This window comes from Lagenorhynchus albirostris, chromosome X, assembly GCF_949774975.1.
Source record: "Lagenorhynchus albirostris chromosome X, mLagAlb1.1, whole genome shotgun sequence".
Taxonomy (NCBI): domain Eukaryota; kingdom Metazoa; phylum Chordata; class Mammalia; order Artiodactyla; family Delphinidae; genus Lagenorhynchus; species Lagenorhynchus albirostris.
In genome coordinates, this window is record NC_083116.1 from 39,239,660 (window position 1) to 39,258,519 (window position 18,860).

General features: G+C 38.3%; 1 protein-coding gene across 1 annotated transcript in view; it reads right to left on the minus strand.

Moving 5' to 3' along the window:
* The window catches only part of RNF128 (ring finger protein 128), a 97,200-nt gene extending 79,804 nt beyond the window's left edge, over window positions 1–17,396 (minus strand). Inside the window, exon 1 of the mRNA XM_060138363.1 lies at window positions 16,991–17,396. Within this exon, the coding sequence (XP_059994346.1) occupies window positions 16,991–17,396 (406 nt within the window). The remainder of the gene's footprint in view (window positions 1–16,990) is intronic.
* Window positions 17,397–18,860: the final 1,464 nt, after the last annotated feature.

Genomic DNA, 18,860 nt, shown 5'->3' on the forward strand with positions numbered 1-18,860 from the left:
TCGGTTCTCCCTACTACATTTTCCTCCTTGAGGGCAATGATCGTGTTTTGGTACCATTTTTGTATGGTGCCTTGCATAGTATATGCTCACCAGAAAGGTATTATAGTATTGTGTACTGATTAAAAGCACGGATTCTGGAGTCATGGTATAGAGGTATAGAGTTCAAACCCTAGTTTTGCAATCTACTAGCTGTATGACCATGAGGGGAAGTTAACCAACGTTTCTATGCCTCAGTTTCCATATATATATAAAATGGGGATACTAACACTTTGTACCTCATGGATTATTGAAGTGATTAATTACTCTTAGAAGAATGTGCAGCACATAGCTAATAGAATATTTATTGTTAACAATTGCCTTCATAAAGGGCAAAGAAAAACATATTTTAATAGGAATTAGGTGCAATGCTGAAAGAAAAGAAAGAGCTCCCGGTATTAGGAATAATGATATGGAGACAGTCATTTAAAATACAAATTGAAAGCAAGTAAATTATTAAGCAAATTTTCATTTCCTTCTATTTGTACTTTCCACCGAGGAGGTGCCAATGTATTGATTATTGCTAGAGACTAATTTATTTAACCACGTGGTATCACTATCATTGCATGATAAAGAAGATCACGTAGGACTTCCCTGGTGGCACAGTGGTTAAGAATCTGGTTAAGACCACACACTATAAAATTCTTAGAGGAAAACAAAGGAAAACACTCTTTGACATAGACCACAGCAAGATCTTTTATGACCCACCTCCTAGAGTAATGGAAATAAAAACAAAAATAAACAAATGGCACTTAATTAAACTTAAAAGCTTTTGCACCACAAAGGAAACCACAAAAAAGACGAAAGACAATGCTCAGAATGGGATGAAAAATTTGCAAATGAAACAAAGGACAAAGGATTAATCTCCAAAATATACAAACAGCTCGTGGAGCTCAACATCAAAAGACAAACAGTCCAATTAAAAAATGGGCGGGGGCTTCCCTGGTGGCGCAGTGGTTGAGAGTCCGCCTGCTGATGCAGGGGACACGGGTTTGTGCCCGGGTCCGGGAAGATCCCACAGGCCGCGGAGCGGCTAGGCCCGTGAGCCATGGCCGCTGAGCCTGCGCGTCCGGAGCCTGTGCTCCGCAACGGGAGAGGCCACAACAGTGAGAGGCCTGCGTACCACAAAAAAAAAAAAAAAAATGGGCGGGGGAAAAAAAAGGGCAGAAGACCTAAATAGACATTTCACCAAGGAAGACATACAGATGGCTAAGAGGCACATGAAAGATGCCCAACATCACTAATTATTAGAGAAATGCAAATGAAAACTACAATGAGGTATCACCTCATGCCGGCTGGCATGTTCATTATGAAAAAATCTACAGTAAACAGTAAATGCTGGAAAGGGTGTGGTGAAAAGGGAACCCTCCTGCACTGTTGGTGGGAATGTAAACTGATACAGCCACTATGGAAAACAGTATGGAGGTTCCTTAAGAAACTAAAAATAGAACTACCATACGACCCAGCAATCCCACTACTGGGCATATACCCTGAGAAAACCATAATTCAAAAAGAGTCATGTACCACAATGTTCCTTGCAGCACTATTTACAATAGCCAGGACATGGAACCAACATAAATGTCCATCGACAGATGAATGGATAAAGAAGATGTGGCACATATATACAATGCAATATTACTCAGCCATAAAAAGAAATGAAACTGAGTTATTTGTAGTGAGGTGGATGGACCTAGAGTCTGTCATACAGAGTGAAGTAAGTCAGAAAGAGAAAACGAATACTGTATGTTGACACATATATACGGAACCTAAAAAAAAAATGGTACTGATGAACCTAGCTGCAGGGCAGGAATAAAGACATAGACATAGAGAATGGACTTGAGGACACGGGGTGGGGGAAGGGTAAGCTGGGACGAAGCGAGAGAGTGGCATGGACATACATACACCACCAAAAGTAAAATAAATAGCTAGTGGGAAGCAGCCACATAGCACAGGGAGATCAGCTCGGTGCTTTGAGATGACCTAGAGGGGTGGGATAGGGAGGATGGGAGAGGGAGGGGATATGGGGACATATGTATGCATATGGCTGATTCACTTTGGTGTACAACAGAAACTAACACAGTATTGTAAAGCAATTATACTCCAATAAAGATCTATTAAAAAAAAAAAGAATCTGCCTGCCAATTCAGGGGACACTGGTTTGAGCCCTGGTCTGGGAAGATCCCACATGCCACAGAGCAACTAAGCCCGTGCACCACAACTACTGAGCCTGTGCTCTAGAGCCTGCAAGCCACAACTACTGAGCTCTCGTGCTGCAACTACTGAAGCCTACACACCTAGAGCCCGTGCTCTGTAACAAGAGAAGCCACCGCAATGAGAGGCTCGCGCACCGCAATGAAGAGTGGCCCCCACTCATTGCAACTAAAGAAAGCCCACGCGTAGCAACAAAGACCCAACACAGCCATAAATAAATAAATACAATAATTTTTTAAAAAGATCACATGATAATATATATTATTAAAAATTTAGATACAAATATGATATACATCTAAAAATCTAAAACGTTAGGTGGAGTAGGTTATTGCTTATATGATGGGATAAGGGATGCTTTGAAATATGATTTCCCCCAATTTACTGTTCCACAGTTCTTTCAAAGGTCCTGAAATTATCATCAGTTAGAAATTGGGTTTGTTTGTCTAAGTCATGTTGTTTCCAAGTACAACAAATAAAGTTTCCCCTGGGATAACAAAGTAGCTCCTGCATATCTAACAATTACCTAAGTGAGTAGAATATAAGACTTGAGAGTTTAGATGGAAACAGATATAATTTATTTACATGAAGTCCTTGTTGTCTAGGGAAGGTAAGCCTGAGTGATGGAAGAGGGGTAGCTGGGGTAAGAGAACTTAGGAACCAAGGATTGCTGAAAATAGAGGGAGAGGGTACTTAAGAGGAACTATTCTATTTTATGCAATCCTATCCAGGCATTTCTCTGTCTGTACTTACACACACACACACACACACACACACACACACACACACACACACATCCATGTGCACATTCTTTCCAAGTAGTTATCAATAATTTGGGGGGCAATCAATGTCCTGGCAGTAAATAATAATATAATAAATAAAAGATTAAAAGTTTAGAAGGAAGAGGACAAGAGGTAAGTAGAGAATATATATCAATGAACAATATGTATCAATGAACAAAAATATTACAAAATATCCCTTGATTTTAAAAAAGTATTCCTAGATTTTAAAATGGAGAAAAGGGAGCTAATGTACTTTAATGAGCTCATAGTGAATTTACTCATTTTGTTTCTTTCTGGAAACCAGCATCCAGAGGTACTGTATCTTTGACTCCCTTATAAAAATATAAATTCTTATGCAGTTATGTATGTCTGTGCCTATATGGCGGGAGGTGGGGGCGGGGAGAGACAGACAGACAGACACTTGGGAATTTATTTGAGAGTATGAGAGAGAGGTACTAAAATCCTATTTTTGTAAGCCAGGTTACAGTAAGGGTTATGATGTTTTCATGGTTTTGTGAATTCCAAGCATAGCCGAGGTATTTTCCAGACCTAACATATTATATACTTGTTGGCATATCTCACGATCATACTAGTTTTAAAATAACTGTATCACTCTTTAACTTGTGGTGCAATGTGGCTGTCAAATATTTTGCTTATAAACCTGATAGGTTTTTCTATTTTATATCTGTCCCTACATTTATTATTCTTTACTATTCACTGTGGCACTTCATCTTGTTTTAATAAACAGTTTTTCTAGTTTGTCAAGATACTTTTAAATTTTGTTTGTGTCTTACAATTTGACACTCAACTTGGAGTCATATGTATAAGCAACAAAAATGTTTTCAATCCTTTTATCAAGGGCACCAATAAAATGATATCTAAAAAAAAGAAAGAAAACCAAAACTGTCCCTTTTACCTATTGTTTATTTTTTTAACATCTTTATTGGAGTATAATTGCTTTACAATGGTGTGTTAGTTTCAGCTTGTTTCTGTATATCACTTTATTATTTCCCCTTAGCTGACAGTAAACTATTGGATTTCCCCTTTGGATCATATCCTACAATAGTGACTATAGCTGTATGTGTTTTTTTCTTTTTTTTTTTTTTTTGCGGTACGCGGGCCTCTCACTGTCGTGGCCTCTCCCGTTGCGGAGCACAGGCTCCGGACGCACAGGCTCAGCGGCCATGGCTCACGGGCCTAGCCGCTCCGCGGCATGTGGGATCTTCCCGGACCAGGGCACAAACCCGTGTCCCCTGCATCGGCAGGCGAACTCTCAACCACTGCGCCACCAGGAAAGCCCTATAGCTGTATCTTATATCTATCTACACATATACATACATAAGTATATGTATATATATATATGTATATTATAGCTTGCCAGTAAGAATAACATGATTCAAAAGTCTTACTGAAGTCCTGAAACTTGATAAGGAGTATCTCCCAGAAACTTCTATCAAACAACACACTTAATGGTGGAACAGTGGGAGCATTTTGGTAGCAAAGTCAGGAACACGTCAAACGTGTATATATTATGACTATTAGAACCCTAGACAATAGAATAAGACCACTGGAAAGAATGAAGAGGTACAGTTAATATAAAAGATGAGGTAAAGCTTTGTAGAGAAAATGGTCATTTATCCTGAAAAGTCAAGAGCCAACTATTAAAATGAAATAGGAGTTCAACAAGGCAGTCACATGCAAGAGCAACATCAATAGTGATGCAAGGTCATATCATTAACTTCCTTAGGTATCAGCAATAATTATGTTCATTGAAGTATTGTCTGTAAAAGAGCAGAGTTGAAAACAACCCAAATGTCCATTAGTAGGGGAGTGGTTGAATAAGTTATGAGTGTGTTCACACTATGAAATATTATGCAGTAGTTAAAAATGGATTAGATCTAAATATAAATTTATTAGTATGGAAATAACTCCAATTCCTACTATTGAGTGACAAAAGCAGGCTACAGAATAACTTCGTTAATGTGAAAAATAAAACACAGGTTGACTTTGCAGTTTCTACAGGTATACATATGTAAAAATTAATAGAAAAAGCCTGAAAGGTTACCTACTGAATGAATAACAATAGTTATCTCTTGGGAGAGGCCTGAGATTGGGGGCAATAGTCAAGGGAGACTTTATATCTTGTGTTGTTTTTTAAAGGAGAAAGTATTACTTGTATAGGTAAAAATAAAAATAATTTTGAAGTACAATAGTTTGCTGAATTCACCTAATCAACTTCACTTAAACTTGTATACCTTTTCATATATAAAAGGGAATTGCTTTCAAGTTTCTTAAACTTTCATTCATTTAACAACTAGTGAAGACTATGCACTACAATGGATGACATGGTCTCTGCCCTCCTGGAACCTACAATCAAGTGGGAAAGACAGAAAATAAGCAAATGAGAAAATCATTACACATTATAAGAAAATCATTACAATAATCATCTTAAGATAATATGCAAATAAGAAAATCATTACACATTATAAGAGATTTCAACAGAAATGAGCACCAGGTTTTGATTGGAATTAATGCGGTAGGGGGGGAGTTCTTCAAAGTGACATTTAAACTGGGATTCGGAGAACCTGTTACATGTGGTAGTGATGATAGTGATGGGGAGAAAAACAAGCACAAAGGGCCTCACAGAAAAATCTTCGTGGGTTGGAGAAAATATCTGAAGGTCAGAGTGGTTAGGCATTGGTAGGGCAGGGGTGGCACTGTTAGGTTGGAAAGGTAGGCAGAGGCCAGATGATGCAAGTCCTTTTCAGCATGGCAAAGTTTAGACTTTATTTGAAGAACAATGAAAAGTCACTGGGGGGTTTTGAGAAGAAGAGCAATGTGATCCAACCTCGATTTTTAGAGGATCGCTCCAGCTGCCATGTCGAGAAAGTAGTGACATGGTTACATTTTTGGAGGAAGCATTATGTGAAAACGAAAGAGAAATGACTTCGGTAGAGGGAACAGCAAGTGCAAAAGCTAGCTCTTTTGGTTTAGAAACAGAAAGAAGACCAGAGTGGCTGAGGCATAGTCATGTGGGAGAGAGGGGTGTGGAATCAGGTCTCATCACACACGGCTTTGTAGGACATGGCATGAAGCCTGGATTTTATTCTAATTGGGACTGAATTCCATTTTCTACGGGATCACTCTGGCTGCTGGGTGGAAGACAAGACTCTGTAGGGGGGCGAGAATAAGAGGGAGACCTGCTGGGAGGTTACTGCAATAGTCCAAGTGAGACAGGATATTGGCCTGGACTTGGATGGATGCAGCAGAGGTGGGAAAAGGGATGGATTTCAGAAATGTTTGGAGGTTGAATCAACAGGACTTGATCTTTAATGAGATGTGGGAGTGTGAAGAAGAGGGTGGTTTCAAGTATTTTCAAGCTCAAGTCAGGGAAGGGTTTAGTGGGATTGAGGGACTGAAAGGAGCCCAGTGTGGCTGGCGCTCAGTGTAGGGGGCAGGAGGCGTGCAGGGAGGTGAGAGGAGATGAGGTCAGAGTGGTGGGCATGAGCCAGGTAATTCATGGCTGGGTGAGGACATGGAAATGAGTCTGAATGTACTCTAAGTGCAGTGGGAAGCTACTGAAGAGTTTTAAACAAGGTGTGGTTTGGTTTTATTCTAAAAAGCCACTTTGGCTTCAGTGTGGGTAGTGGGCTTAGAGGGGGACAAGAGAAGCAGGGAGATGAGTTAGGAAGTTATTGCAGAGTTCTGAGGATGAAGTCTTGGAGATGGTGCTGGGCAGATCTGAGATTCATTTGAAGTGGAACTGATTAGTTTTCTTGAATTAAACTCATGTATATATCAGAGTCTAAGCCTTATTGAAGTTTTTATTATCTTCTCACTTCATTTATATACTATGTTTCTATTTCCCCTCTCAGTTCTAGAAAATTTTTTTTTCTAAAACATGTGAGTTTGCTACTCTGATTAAACCCTTCCTTTCCATGTACTTAATTGCTGGGGAATTGGTGAGTTTGGGGGATTCTGAAATGCTGCAGACCTCACCCTGTAATACACTTCGCTGAACACAGTCATAATGATAAAAACGTTAAGAAACATTTTATTCCTCTTAGATTACTGATTTTGCTGAAATAAACTACAGTACATTAAAATCTAATCCTTAGGGCAATTAACCTATTAATAGCATATTTAACTTTCAAAACCTGTTCTGTCAGCAAGCAAGTACTTAACATAGTCTGAATTTTCTGCTTTAATAACTGAGGAGTCCTGCCTTTTCTTGTACACCTGGGACAACTGGATGGATGAACGTCTCTGGAGCATTTGGAAAGGGTTGTTAAGAAGTTACATAATTACTTAAGGATACCATAAGCATATCTTTCTATTTCCAACTGCATCAAAATACAAATCAAAACACACTTCAAACTGGGAAACTTAGAATTAAAGGTTTACCTCCAAGTACTATGTTAGACACCATTCCTCCTCGGTCGGAGCACTTCTCAGACTGAAGTTGTCCCCTTCAGAAAACGGATACTGCTAGTAGGGGGGCTATGAATGGATTGGGCCCAGGAGTAAAGACATTCTGTATCCACATCATGAAACCATGAGAAGCAAGGAGTGCAGAAGCATCCCTTAGGCTTGCTGGGGACCTTGAAGGCAGGCTATAGGGGATGGGGAAGCACTGATACATAAAATGGGAGGAGATAATGTATTTGCACAGCAGTAAAAACATAGGCGCAGTATACTGTTGTTGAGAAAGAGGAAAGCAGCCCTTGATATCTGGGACCTGGCTTGGCACTACCAATCAGGCTTTGGTGTTTTCTTGTTGAACATAAATAATTTCACAGAGCATCAACGGTAGAGGTCATTCTGTGCCATGATAGATCAAGACAAAAACAAGACCATCCTGTAATCATGTCTGAACACAGTCAAAATATGAACAGCATCCAAGTCACAAAAATGACCAAACATCTCCCATCCTGGCTAACATGAGTGACTGTTGCTTATTTACTAATTATAGCTGTAGCTTCAGGTTAATCTTCCCCACTTACAAATAAGGTTTATTTAGAAATCCAATCACAGAATTACCCCCTACTTTCTGACAGTATCCAAATCCAGAATAAAGCCAGCTAGAGTGACCTACTCAGCCTGGTTTTCCCAGGAATTTCCTGGTTTTAGCACTGAAAGTCCCAAGTTCGAGGAAATCCCTGTCTCAGGCAAACTGGGCTGGCTGGTCAATGGCCTGCTTCCTTAAACCCTCCCCCAAATCAACTGAAGCAAGCCCAAATCCTATAAATCCTTTCTTAAGCCCTCTTATTGAGATACCCCATCGCTTCCTGTGGTGTGCATTCTCCCTTTGCTGCAGTAAGTAATAAACCCAACTTTTTCAACTACAGGTCTGTTCCTAGGAGCCTTTGGTTGGAGGGCATTGACATCAGTAAGACATAAAGAGGCACAGCATTGTGGAAAGGCTAGGAAGGCCTAGCATGGAAAATGGGATAGAAGGAATGAAGAGATAGTGGCAACCAAGGAAGTGAAGGGGGTCCACAGCCCTGAGGGGGGCTAGAGTGTGTTTTTCTGAAAAGGTGGTTTTTAGGGGTGATAAAAGATAAGGTGATAGAACACTCAAAGATTGGTTCAAGATGGCGGAGTAGAAGGACATGCGCTCACTCCCTCTTGCGAGAGCACCGGAATCACAACTAACTGCTGAACAATCATCGACAGGAAGACACTGGAACTCACCAAAAAAGATACCCCACAGCCAAAGACAAAGGAGAAGCCACAGTGAGATGGTAGGAGGGGCGCAATCACAATAAAATCAAGTCCCATAACTGCTGGGTGGGTGACTCACAAACTGGAGAACAATTATACCACAAAGTCCACCCACTGGAGTGAAGGTCCTGAGCCCCATGTCAGGCTTCCCAACCTGGAGGTCAGGCAATGGGAGGAGGAATTCCTAGAGAATCAGACTTTGAAGCCTAGTGGGATTTGATTGCAAGACTTTTTGACAGGACTGGGGGAAACAGAGATTCCATTCTTGGAGGGCACACACAAAGTAGTGTGCGCATCAGGATCCAGGGGAAGGAGCAGTGACCTCATAGGAGACTGAACCAAACCTACTACAAGTGTTGGAGGGTCTCCTGAAAAAGATGGGTATGGCTGTGGCTCACCCTGGGGACAACGACACTGGCAGCAGAAGTTCTGAGAAGTACTCCTTGGCATGAGCCTTCCCAGAGTCCACCATTAGCTCCACCAAAGAGCCAGGTAGGCTCCAGTGCTGGGTCGTCTCAGGCCAAACAACCAACAGGGAGGGAACCCAGCCCCATCCATCAGCAGACAAGAGGATTAAAGTTTTGCTGAGCTCTGCCCACAAAAGCAACAGTCAGCTCTACCCACCACCAGTCCCTCCCATCAGGAAACTTGCCCAACCTTCTTAGATAGCCTCATCCACCAGAGGGCAGACAACAGAAGCAAGAAGAACTACACTTCTGCAGCCTGTGGAAGGAAAACCACATTCACAGAAAGAGAGACGAAATGAAAAGGCAGAGGACTTTGTACCAGATGAAGAAACAAGATAAAACCCCAGAAAAACAACTAAATGAAGTGGAGATAGGCAACCTTCCAGAAAAAGAATTCAGAATAATGATAGTGAAGATGATCCAGGACCTCGGAAAAAGAATGGAGGTAAAGATCGAGAATATGCAAGAAATGTTTAACAAAGACTTACAAGAATTAAAGAACAAATACCTAGAAGAATCAAAGAACAAACAAACAGAGATGAACAATACAATAACTGAAATGAAAAATACACTGGAAGGAGTCAATAGCAGAATAACTGAGGCAGAAGAACGGATAAGTGACCTGGAAGACAGAGTGGTGGAATTCACTGCCGTGGAACAGAATAAAGAAAAAAGAATGAAAAGAAATGAAGACAGCCTAAGAGACCTCTGGGACAACATTAAACACAACAACATTTGCATTATAGAAGGAGAAGAGAGAGATAAAGGATGTGATAAAATATTTGAAGAGGTTATAGACAAAAACTTCCCTAACATGGGAAAGGAAATAGCCACCCAAGTCCAGGAAGTGCAGAGAGTCCCAGGCAGGATAAACTCAAGGAGAAACACGCTGAGACACATAGTAATCAAATTGACAAAAATTAAAGACAAAGAAAAATTACTGAAAGCAACAAGGGAAAAACAACAAATAACATACAGGAGAACTCCCATAAGGGTAACAGCTGATTTCTCAGCAGAAACTCTACAAGCCACAAGGGAGTGGCATTTTTTATTTAAAGTGATGAAAGGGAAGAACCTACAACCAAGATTACTCTACCTGGCAAGGATCTCATTCAGACTCAATGGAGAAATCCAAAGGTTTATGGACAAGCAAAAGCTAACAGAATTCAGCACCACCAAACCAGCTCTATGATAAATGCTAAAGGAACTTCTCTAAGTGGGAAACACAACAGAAGAAAAGGACCTACAAAAACAAACCCATAACAATTAACAAAATGGTCATAGGAACATACATATCAATAATTACCTTGAACGTGAATGGATTAAATGCTCCAACCAAAAGACACAGGCTCGCTGAATGGATACCAGAACAAGACCCATATATATGCTGTCTACAAAAGACCCACTTCAGACCTAGGGACACATACAGACTGAAAGTGAGGGGATGGAAAAAGATATTCCATGCAAACGGAAATCAAAAGAAAGCTGGAGTAGCAATTCTCATATCAGACAAAATAGACTTTAAAATAAAGACTATTAGAAGAGACAAAGAAGGACACTACATAATGATCAAGGGATCAATCCAAGAAGAAGACATAACAATTGTAAATATTTATGCACCCAATATAGGAGCACCTCAATACATAAGGCAAATGTTAAGAGCCATCAAAGGGGAAATCGACAGTAACACAATAATAGGGGACCTTAACACCCCACTTTCACCAATGGACAGTTCATCCAGACAGAAAATTAATAAGGAAAAGCAAGCTTTAGACGACACAGTAGACCAGAGAGATTTAACTGATATTTATAGGATATTCCATCTGAAAAGAGCAAATTACACTTTCTTCTCAAGTGCACACAGAACATGCTCCAGGATAGATCACATCTTGTGTCACAAATCAAGCCTCGGTAAATTTAAGAAAATTGAAATCATATCAAGCATCTTTTCTGACCACAACGCTATGAGATTAGAAATCAATTACAGGGAAAAAAACGTCAAAAACACAAACATATGGATGGTAAACAATCCGTTACTAAATAAACAGGAGATCACTGAAGAAATCAGAGAGGAAATCAAAAAATACCTGGAGACAAATGACAATGAAAACATGATGATCCAAAACCTATGGGATGCAGGAAAAGCAGTTCTAAGAGGGAAGTTAATAGCAACACAATCCTACCTCAAGAAACAAGAAAAATCTCAAATAAACAATCTAACCTTACACCTAAAGGAACTAGAGAAAGAACAAACAAAACCCAAAGTTAGTAGAAGGAAAGAAATCATAAAGATCAGAGCAGAAATAAATGTAATAGAAACAAAGAAAACAATAGCAAAGATCAATAAAACTAAAGCTGGCTCTTTGAGAAGATAAAGAAAATTGATAAACCTTTACCCAGACTCATCAAGAAAAAGAGGGAGAGGACTCTAATCAATAAAATTAGAAAGGAGAAGTTACAATGGACACCGCAGAAATACAAAGCATCATAGGAGACTACTACAAGCAACTCTATGCCAATAAAATCGACAACCTAGAAGAAATGGACAAATTCTTAGAAAGTTATAACCTTCCAAGACTGAACCAGGAAGAAACAGAAAATATAAACAGACCAATCACAAGTAATGAAATTGAAACTGTGACTAAAAATCTTCCAACAAACAAAAGTCCAGGACCAGATGGCTTCACAGCTGAATTCTATCAAACCTTTAGAGAAGAGCTAACACCCATCCTTCTCAAACTCTTCCAAAAAATTTCAGAGGAAGGAACACTCCCAAACTCATTCTATGAGGCCACCGTCACCCTGATAACAAAACCAAACAAAGATACTACAAAAAAAGAAAATTACAAACCAATATCACTGATGAACATAGATGCAAAAATCCTCAACAAAATACTACCAAACAGAATCCAACAGCACATTAAAAGGATCATACACCATGACCAAGTGGGATTTATCCCAGAGATGCAAGGATTCTTCAATATACTCAAATCAATCAATGTGATACACTGTATTAACAAATTGAAGAATAAAAACCATATGATCATTTCAATAGATGCAGAAAAAGCTTTTGACCAAATTCAACACCCATTTATGATAAAAACTCTCCAGAAAGTGGGCATGGACGGAACCTACCTCAACATAATAAAGACCATATACAACAAGCCCACAGCAAACATCATTCTCAATGGTGAAAAACTGAAAGCATTTCCTCTAAGATCAGGAACAAGACAAGGATGTCTACTCTCGCCACTATTATTCAACATAGTTTTGGAAGTCCTAGCCAGGGCAATCAGAGAAGACAAAGAAATAAAAGGAATACAAATGGGAAAAGAAGAAGTAAAACTGTCACTGTTTGCAGATGACATGATACTATATACAGAGAATCCTAAAGATGGAACCAGAAAATTACTAGAACTAGTCAATGAACTTGGTAAAGTTGCAGGATACAAAACTAATGCACAGAAATCTCTTGCATTCCTCCTATACACTAACGAAAGACCAGAAAGAGAAATTAAGGAAATAATTCCTTTCACCATTGCAACAAAAAGAATAAAATACCTAGGAATAAACCTACCTAAGGAGGTAAAAGACCTGTATTCAGAAAACTATAAGACACTGATGAAAGAAATCAAAGATGACAAAGACAGATGGAGAGGTATACCATGTTCTTGGATTGGAAGAATCAATATTGTTAAAATGACTATACTACCCAAAGCAATCTACACATTCAATGCAATCCCTATCAAAGTACCACTGCCATTTTTTACAGAACTAGAACAAAAAACCTTAAAATTTGTATGGAAACACAAAAGACCCCCAATAGCCAAAGCAGTCTTGAGGGAAAGAAACGGAGCTGGAGGAATCAGACTCTCTGACTTCACACTATACTACAAAGCTACAGTAATCAAGACAGTATGGTACTGGCACAAAAACAGAAATGGAGATCAATGGAACAGGATAGAAAGCCCAGAGATAAACCCACACACCTATGGTCAACTAATCTATGACAAAGGAGGCAAGGGTATACAATGGAGAAAAGACAGTCTCTTCAATAAGTGGTGCTAGGAAAACTGGACAGCTACATGTAAAAGAATGAAATTAGAACACCATAAACAAAAATAAACTCAGAATGGATTAGAGACCTAAATGTAAGACCAGACATTTTAAAACTCTTAGAAGAAAACATAGGAAGAACACTCTTTGACATAAATCACAGCAAGATATTTTTTGATCCACCTCCTAGAGTAATGGAAAGAAAAACAAAAATAAACAAATGGTACCTAATGAAACTTACAAGGTTTTGCAAAGCAAAGGAAACTACAAACAAGACAAAAAGACAACCCTCAGAATGTGAGAAAATATTTGCAAACGAATCAATGGACAAAGGATTAATCTCGAAAATATATAAACAGCTCATGCAATTCAATGTTAAAAAAACAAACAACCCAATACAAAAATGGGCAGAAGACCTAGATAGACATTTCTCCAAAGAAGACATACAGTTGGCCCAGAAGCACATGAAAAGCTGCTCAACATCACTAATTATTAGAGAAATGCAAATCAAAACTACAATGAGGTATCACCTCACACCAGTTAGAATGGGCATCATCAGAAAATCTACAAACAACAAATGCTGGAGTGGGTGTGGAGAAACGGGAACCCTCTTGCACTTTTGGTGGGAATGTAAATTGATACAGCCACTATGGAGAACAGTATGGAGGTTCCTTAAAAAACTAAAAATAGAATTACCATATGACCCAGCAATCCCACTGCTGGGCATATACCCTGAAAAAGCCATAATTCAAAAAGAGTCATGTACCACAATGTTCATTGCAGCTCTTTTTACAATAGCCAGGTAATGGAAGCAACCTAAATGCCCATTGACAGACGAATGGGTAAAGAAGATGTGCTACATATGTACAATGGAATATTACTCAGCCATAAAAAGGAACAATATTGAGTCATCTGTAGAGATGTGGATGGATCTAGAGACTGTCATACAGAGTGAAGTAAGTCAGAAAGAGAAAAACAAGTATCGTATATTAACGCATATATGTGGAACCTAGAAAAATGGTACAGATGAACTGGTTTGTAGGGCAGAAATAGAGACACAGATGTAGTGAACTAACGTATGGACACCAAGGGGGGAATTTGGCGGGGGGTGGTGGTGGTGGGATGAATTGGGAGATTGGGGTTGACATATATACACTAATATGTATAAAATAGATAACTAATAAAAAATAGATAATGTGATAGATGGTAAAGCCTTGAGCTTTTGGAGGAGGAGGAGGAGGAGTTGTTGCCCTACCCTCTGTGCCTAAACAAAACCCTAATGAAAGACAGCAAAAACAAACACAATGTTGGCTTATGTTATAAAATAATGACTCAATCTTTAATGGTCTAGGGGTTGATCATAGAGTTTTCGTATCCACACTCCCTTCCCTATGTTTGTCAACTGCATCATATAATAGTATCTATATAAGAGAAATTTCTGGGAAGGAAGAACTCCAATGACACACTAGTTGACAGGTTTTATAACGGCAAAACACTAAACTTACAATTTTAATTCTTTGGGGTTGAGATCGTTTAATGTTAAAGCTCAACATTCATTAAATAAAGACCCTAAAACAGTGCCTGACATATATTAAATGGCAATAAATATTAACTATTACAGTTACTATGATTATGCTATCTTTTCAAATGTGCTTATTTTAAAACATGCAATGCCGTAGCTTTAAAAAATGTTTTTGATCACATATCCTTGATTATATTGGAAGTATATATTCAATGATAAATGTAACTGCTTTGTTTCTTAAATTCTGCTCAGAGACATATACTCAAATGACTGTGCATGCCTTTTGGAGAGATTTACTGTTTTGGTCAGTCTTTTAAATTCAGTGGCTGAGCACCTACTTTCCAGTAGTTGGCCCTTATTGCATGATGCAAAGCAAGTTTGGAAAACATGACTACTATTTAGTTTGATACTGTTTATACTTTTAAAAAAGCAGAAGATTTATAAAACAGAAACAGACTCACAGACATAGAAAACAAACTTATGTTTACCAAAGGAGAAAGGTGGGGAGGGATAATAAATCAGGAATTTTGGGGTAACATATATACACTACTATATATAAAATAAACAACAAGGACCTACTGCATAGCACAGGGAACTATACTCAATATTTTATAATAACCTATATGGGAAAATAATCTGAAAAAGAATATATATATATATATATATATATATATATATATATATATATAACTGAATCACTTTGCTGTACACCTGAGACTAACACAACATTGTAAATCAACTATACTTCAATTTAAGAAAAAGAAAGAAAATTATCCTAAAGAAAGCAGGGGAGTGAACAGCAGAATGTGGCTATGCATGTAAAAGGAAACCTAGAATACTCAGAATCTCTAAGTTGAAACATAGAGCAAGTAGGTTCCTTAGAAAAGGTTTAATTTCTAATCTTCAACAGAAAGCCACCTCATTTTATTTCTACAAAAATAAAATTCACTCGTAAAATTATAGGTACATGCAGATAATGTTTATGAAGTGCTCTTAACTTCAAAAGAAAAAAATGTGAATGCCTGGGTTCTCCAAATGTCCAGGATATGTTACAAAAGGTAGCAAGTAGAGCTTTGTACATTTACAATAATTTTGTACTGTTAAAGACCATGTTACCTAGTTTTTGATACCCAGAGAAACAAGCAGCTTGTTTTTCAAAGATTAGTACTAAATTGCCATACTGTAGGTACACAACCTGGATGTTCCACTCTACTACTCTTAACACAAATTTGTTTTTTTCTTACAGTTCTGAAATCTGGTTGATTTAATTTACATTAATCTTCTCAGAGGCCAAACTTGGTGGTAAGAATACCAATTATCCTGGTATTGTGTTCGACCAGATCTTACCCTGTTTGAAATTACCATTTTTCTCCTTTGGCCAAGTCTGGGGTCAAAAAACCTTTACCCACCTACAGTATAGAAAACTTGTTTCAGAAGTCTACTTCTTCATTAGTTTAAAACCATTTATTTGGAAAGTGGCATTTTTTACAAAATGAAAACAGTAATTCTAAGAAGTACATTCCTTCACAAAATTAATACATTTGATAATTATATTTACTTAAGAAGTCATAAGTAAACATTTTTAAGGGAAATCTTTACTTTTGGTGTGAATTACAGAGGTATCCAATTTCAGCCTTACCGTTTTCAATGTATAATGTTTCTTACAGAGTAGTTTTAGGTATATTAGTCCCACAGACATTAAAATATCACATGCACACAGCAGAGAGTTGAATTCTCATTTCTGTAAGCATTTTTCACACTTACAATATGCTACTGTTTAATCATAATAATGAATCAGTTTTGCAGTTACTGCACACTTGAATACATACAACCCTGAATCAAACTGAAAAGTACAAATTAAGAATGAAATTTAAATATTTATATTTTCTTGAATGGTTACAGGTAAAGGCACATTTATTAAAAAGCAATTCTGTAATACACACTGAGAAAACTAGTAGAGCTAAGAACATCGTGAAAGAAAACAGGAACCACTTCATGAATTGCTTTTGACCTTGAAACAAATTAATTGCCAATATTAAATAATAGTGAAGTAATTCAGAGTAGTGCCAGGCAAGAAAATTTAAAATACACTTGTTTTACAACCTCATTGCCAGACCCTGAGTCATTGTAGATGGAAATACCATGTTAAGATAAACAAAGACATTCACCCTCTTTGGGAATCAGTTCTTACTTACCGAAATTTGCCATCTGTATCGTCTGGTTGCCAGTGTCTGGAGCATTGTAAATCACAACAGCATCAGCATTTCTTCTGCCTGCTGCTTGAATTTTTTCTGAAAATGTACAATTACCTCTTTCTATCAGTGCAATCCAGGGCTTCTTAGTATTAGTAAACTCAGTGTTGTAGTCACAAGCTAGGTAGTTACTGCCCTTAGGGATGGCCACCACCCCCATAGCATTAGCCACCGGTGAGGCTAATCCATAAACACCACATTCACATGTCTCTGTTGAAGTGTAGTTGCTGGTTTCATTGTAATAAGCCACAGTCACACGGGCATTCATTGAAAAAGGTGCTGTGATTCTAAATAAAAAGGTAAAAATTACCAGCAGCTGAAAACAACTGGACTTATTCTCCTGGTTCATTGCTCATTCATTTGAGAATAAAATTTAAGATGTCTGCTGATATTTCCAACTATCAGTCACCATTTGTCCACTCAGGTCCCCACTAAGCAGAAGTTTGAAATTTCAGCTGCAAGTAGGTAACTGATCTCACCTCTAGCAACGTAAGCTCTGAATACATCAGCTCTATTTCACTTTACTTAGCTACATTCCGTTTTGCCTGCCCCTCCTCCAACTGTACACACATGTAACCCTTAACCAGGATTACCTTAGATATAAATAACACCATCAACTTTATTCTACATGTCAACTTATCAGGATTGGATGACTTCCTTCACTGACATTTTTTTCTTCTTACTGTTCCAGCTAATGAACTTTCATAAACATGGAGTGGATTGGAATGAGGAACTGGACTCTTGGGATTACCATGTGACAAAATGAAAGTCACCTCTCTCAAATCATCTAAAACACCAAACTGGTTTTCCAAGCCCTGCTGAAACAATGCTATCAACCAGTTCAGCCGGAAGTAAGTTAAGATCCATCATTTTAATTGCTACGGCATTGGTAGAATTGATTTCACAGCCTTTTTTTCTCTTATTTCTTTGTAGAATTTTTCTTAACAGGCTCCCCAAGGAACATCTTATGCTACCTTTGTTTATTCATTGAAAAGGAAACATATTCGTCGTTAGAGATCCTTTCAAGTACAAGGCCTTGCCCATGGTGGGCACTCAAATATCTGTTGATGCATTCCATTAATTTTTATGTCCCATGTGTTATACTCTAACAAAAGACTGTTCAAGGTTTATCTTTTAACATTTAAAAATTTTAATTCTAGTTCTTTCAAATGTATAGACAGCTTTAGTTATTTCATCGCTTCCTTTACTGTAAGCTCTGGGTTTTTTTGCATTTTTTATATATTCTTTTTTAACATCTTTATTGGAGTATAATTGCTTTACAATGGTGTGTTAGTTTCTGCTTTATAACAAAGTGAATCAGGGGCTAGTGAAGGAGTAGATGAATGGACAACAAGACAAACAGAGATATCAGGAGTCTGACTGGGCCAAGAGTCAGCAAACTACACAAATAGGCAACAGGCTGTCAGAGAAGCAGAAAGACACCAGGTCAAAAGGAAGGCAGACACAATGGTAGCCTGAAGTCCAAGGAAAATAGTCTGAAATAAGGAATACCACTAGAGTCAGGGGGACAGGACAACAGAAAATAGGAAACATTGTTGAAGGACATGATCAATAAAGCTATTTTCCCCCACACACACTTCTTGTCCGTTCTTGGGCATCTGAGGTATTAGCGTTGGAGTGGACCCTGAAAGTGGGAACCAACAGTTAACAGCAGAGGAGAGTTCACGGAATCTGCAGTAGAACCTGATGGATAAATCCCAGCAGATGCACAATAGAAATATGAACCTTTTAATCCGGTTACAGCTGCTGATTACTCATATCTCCCTCACAGTACCTGGTATTAGTAACAACT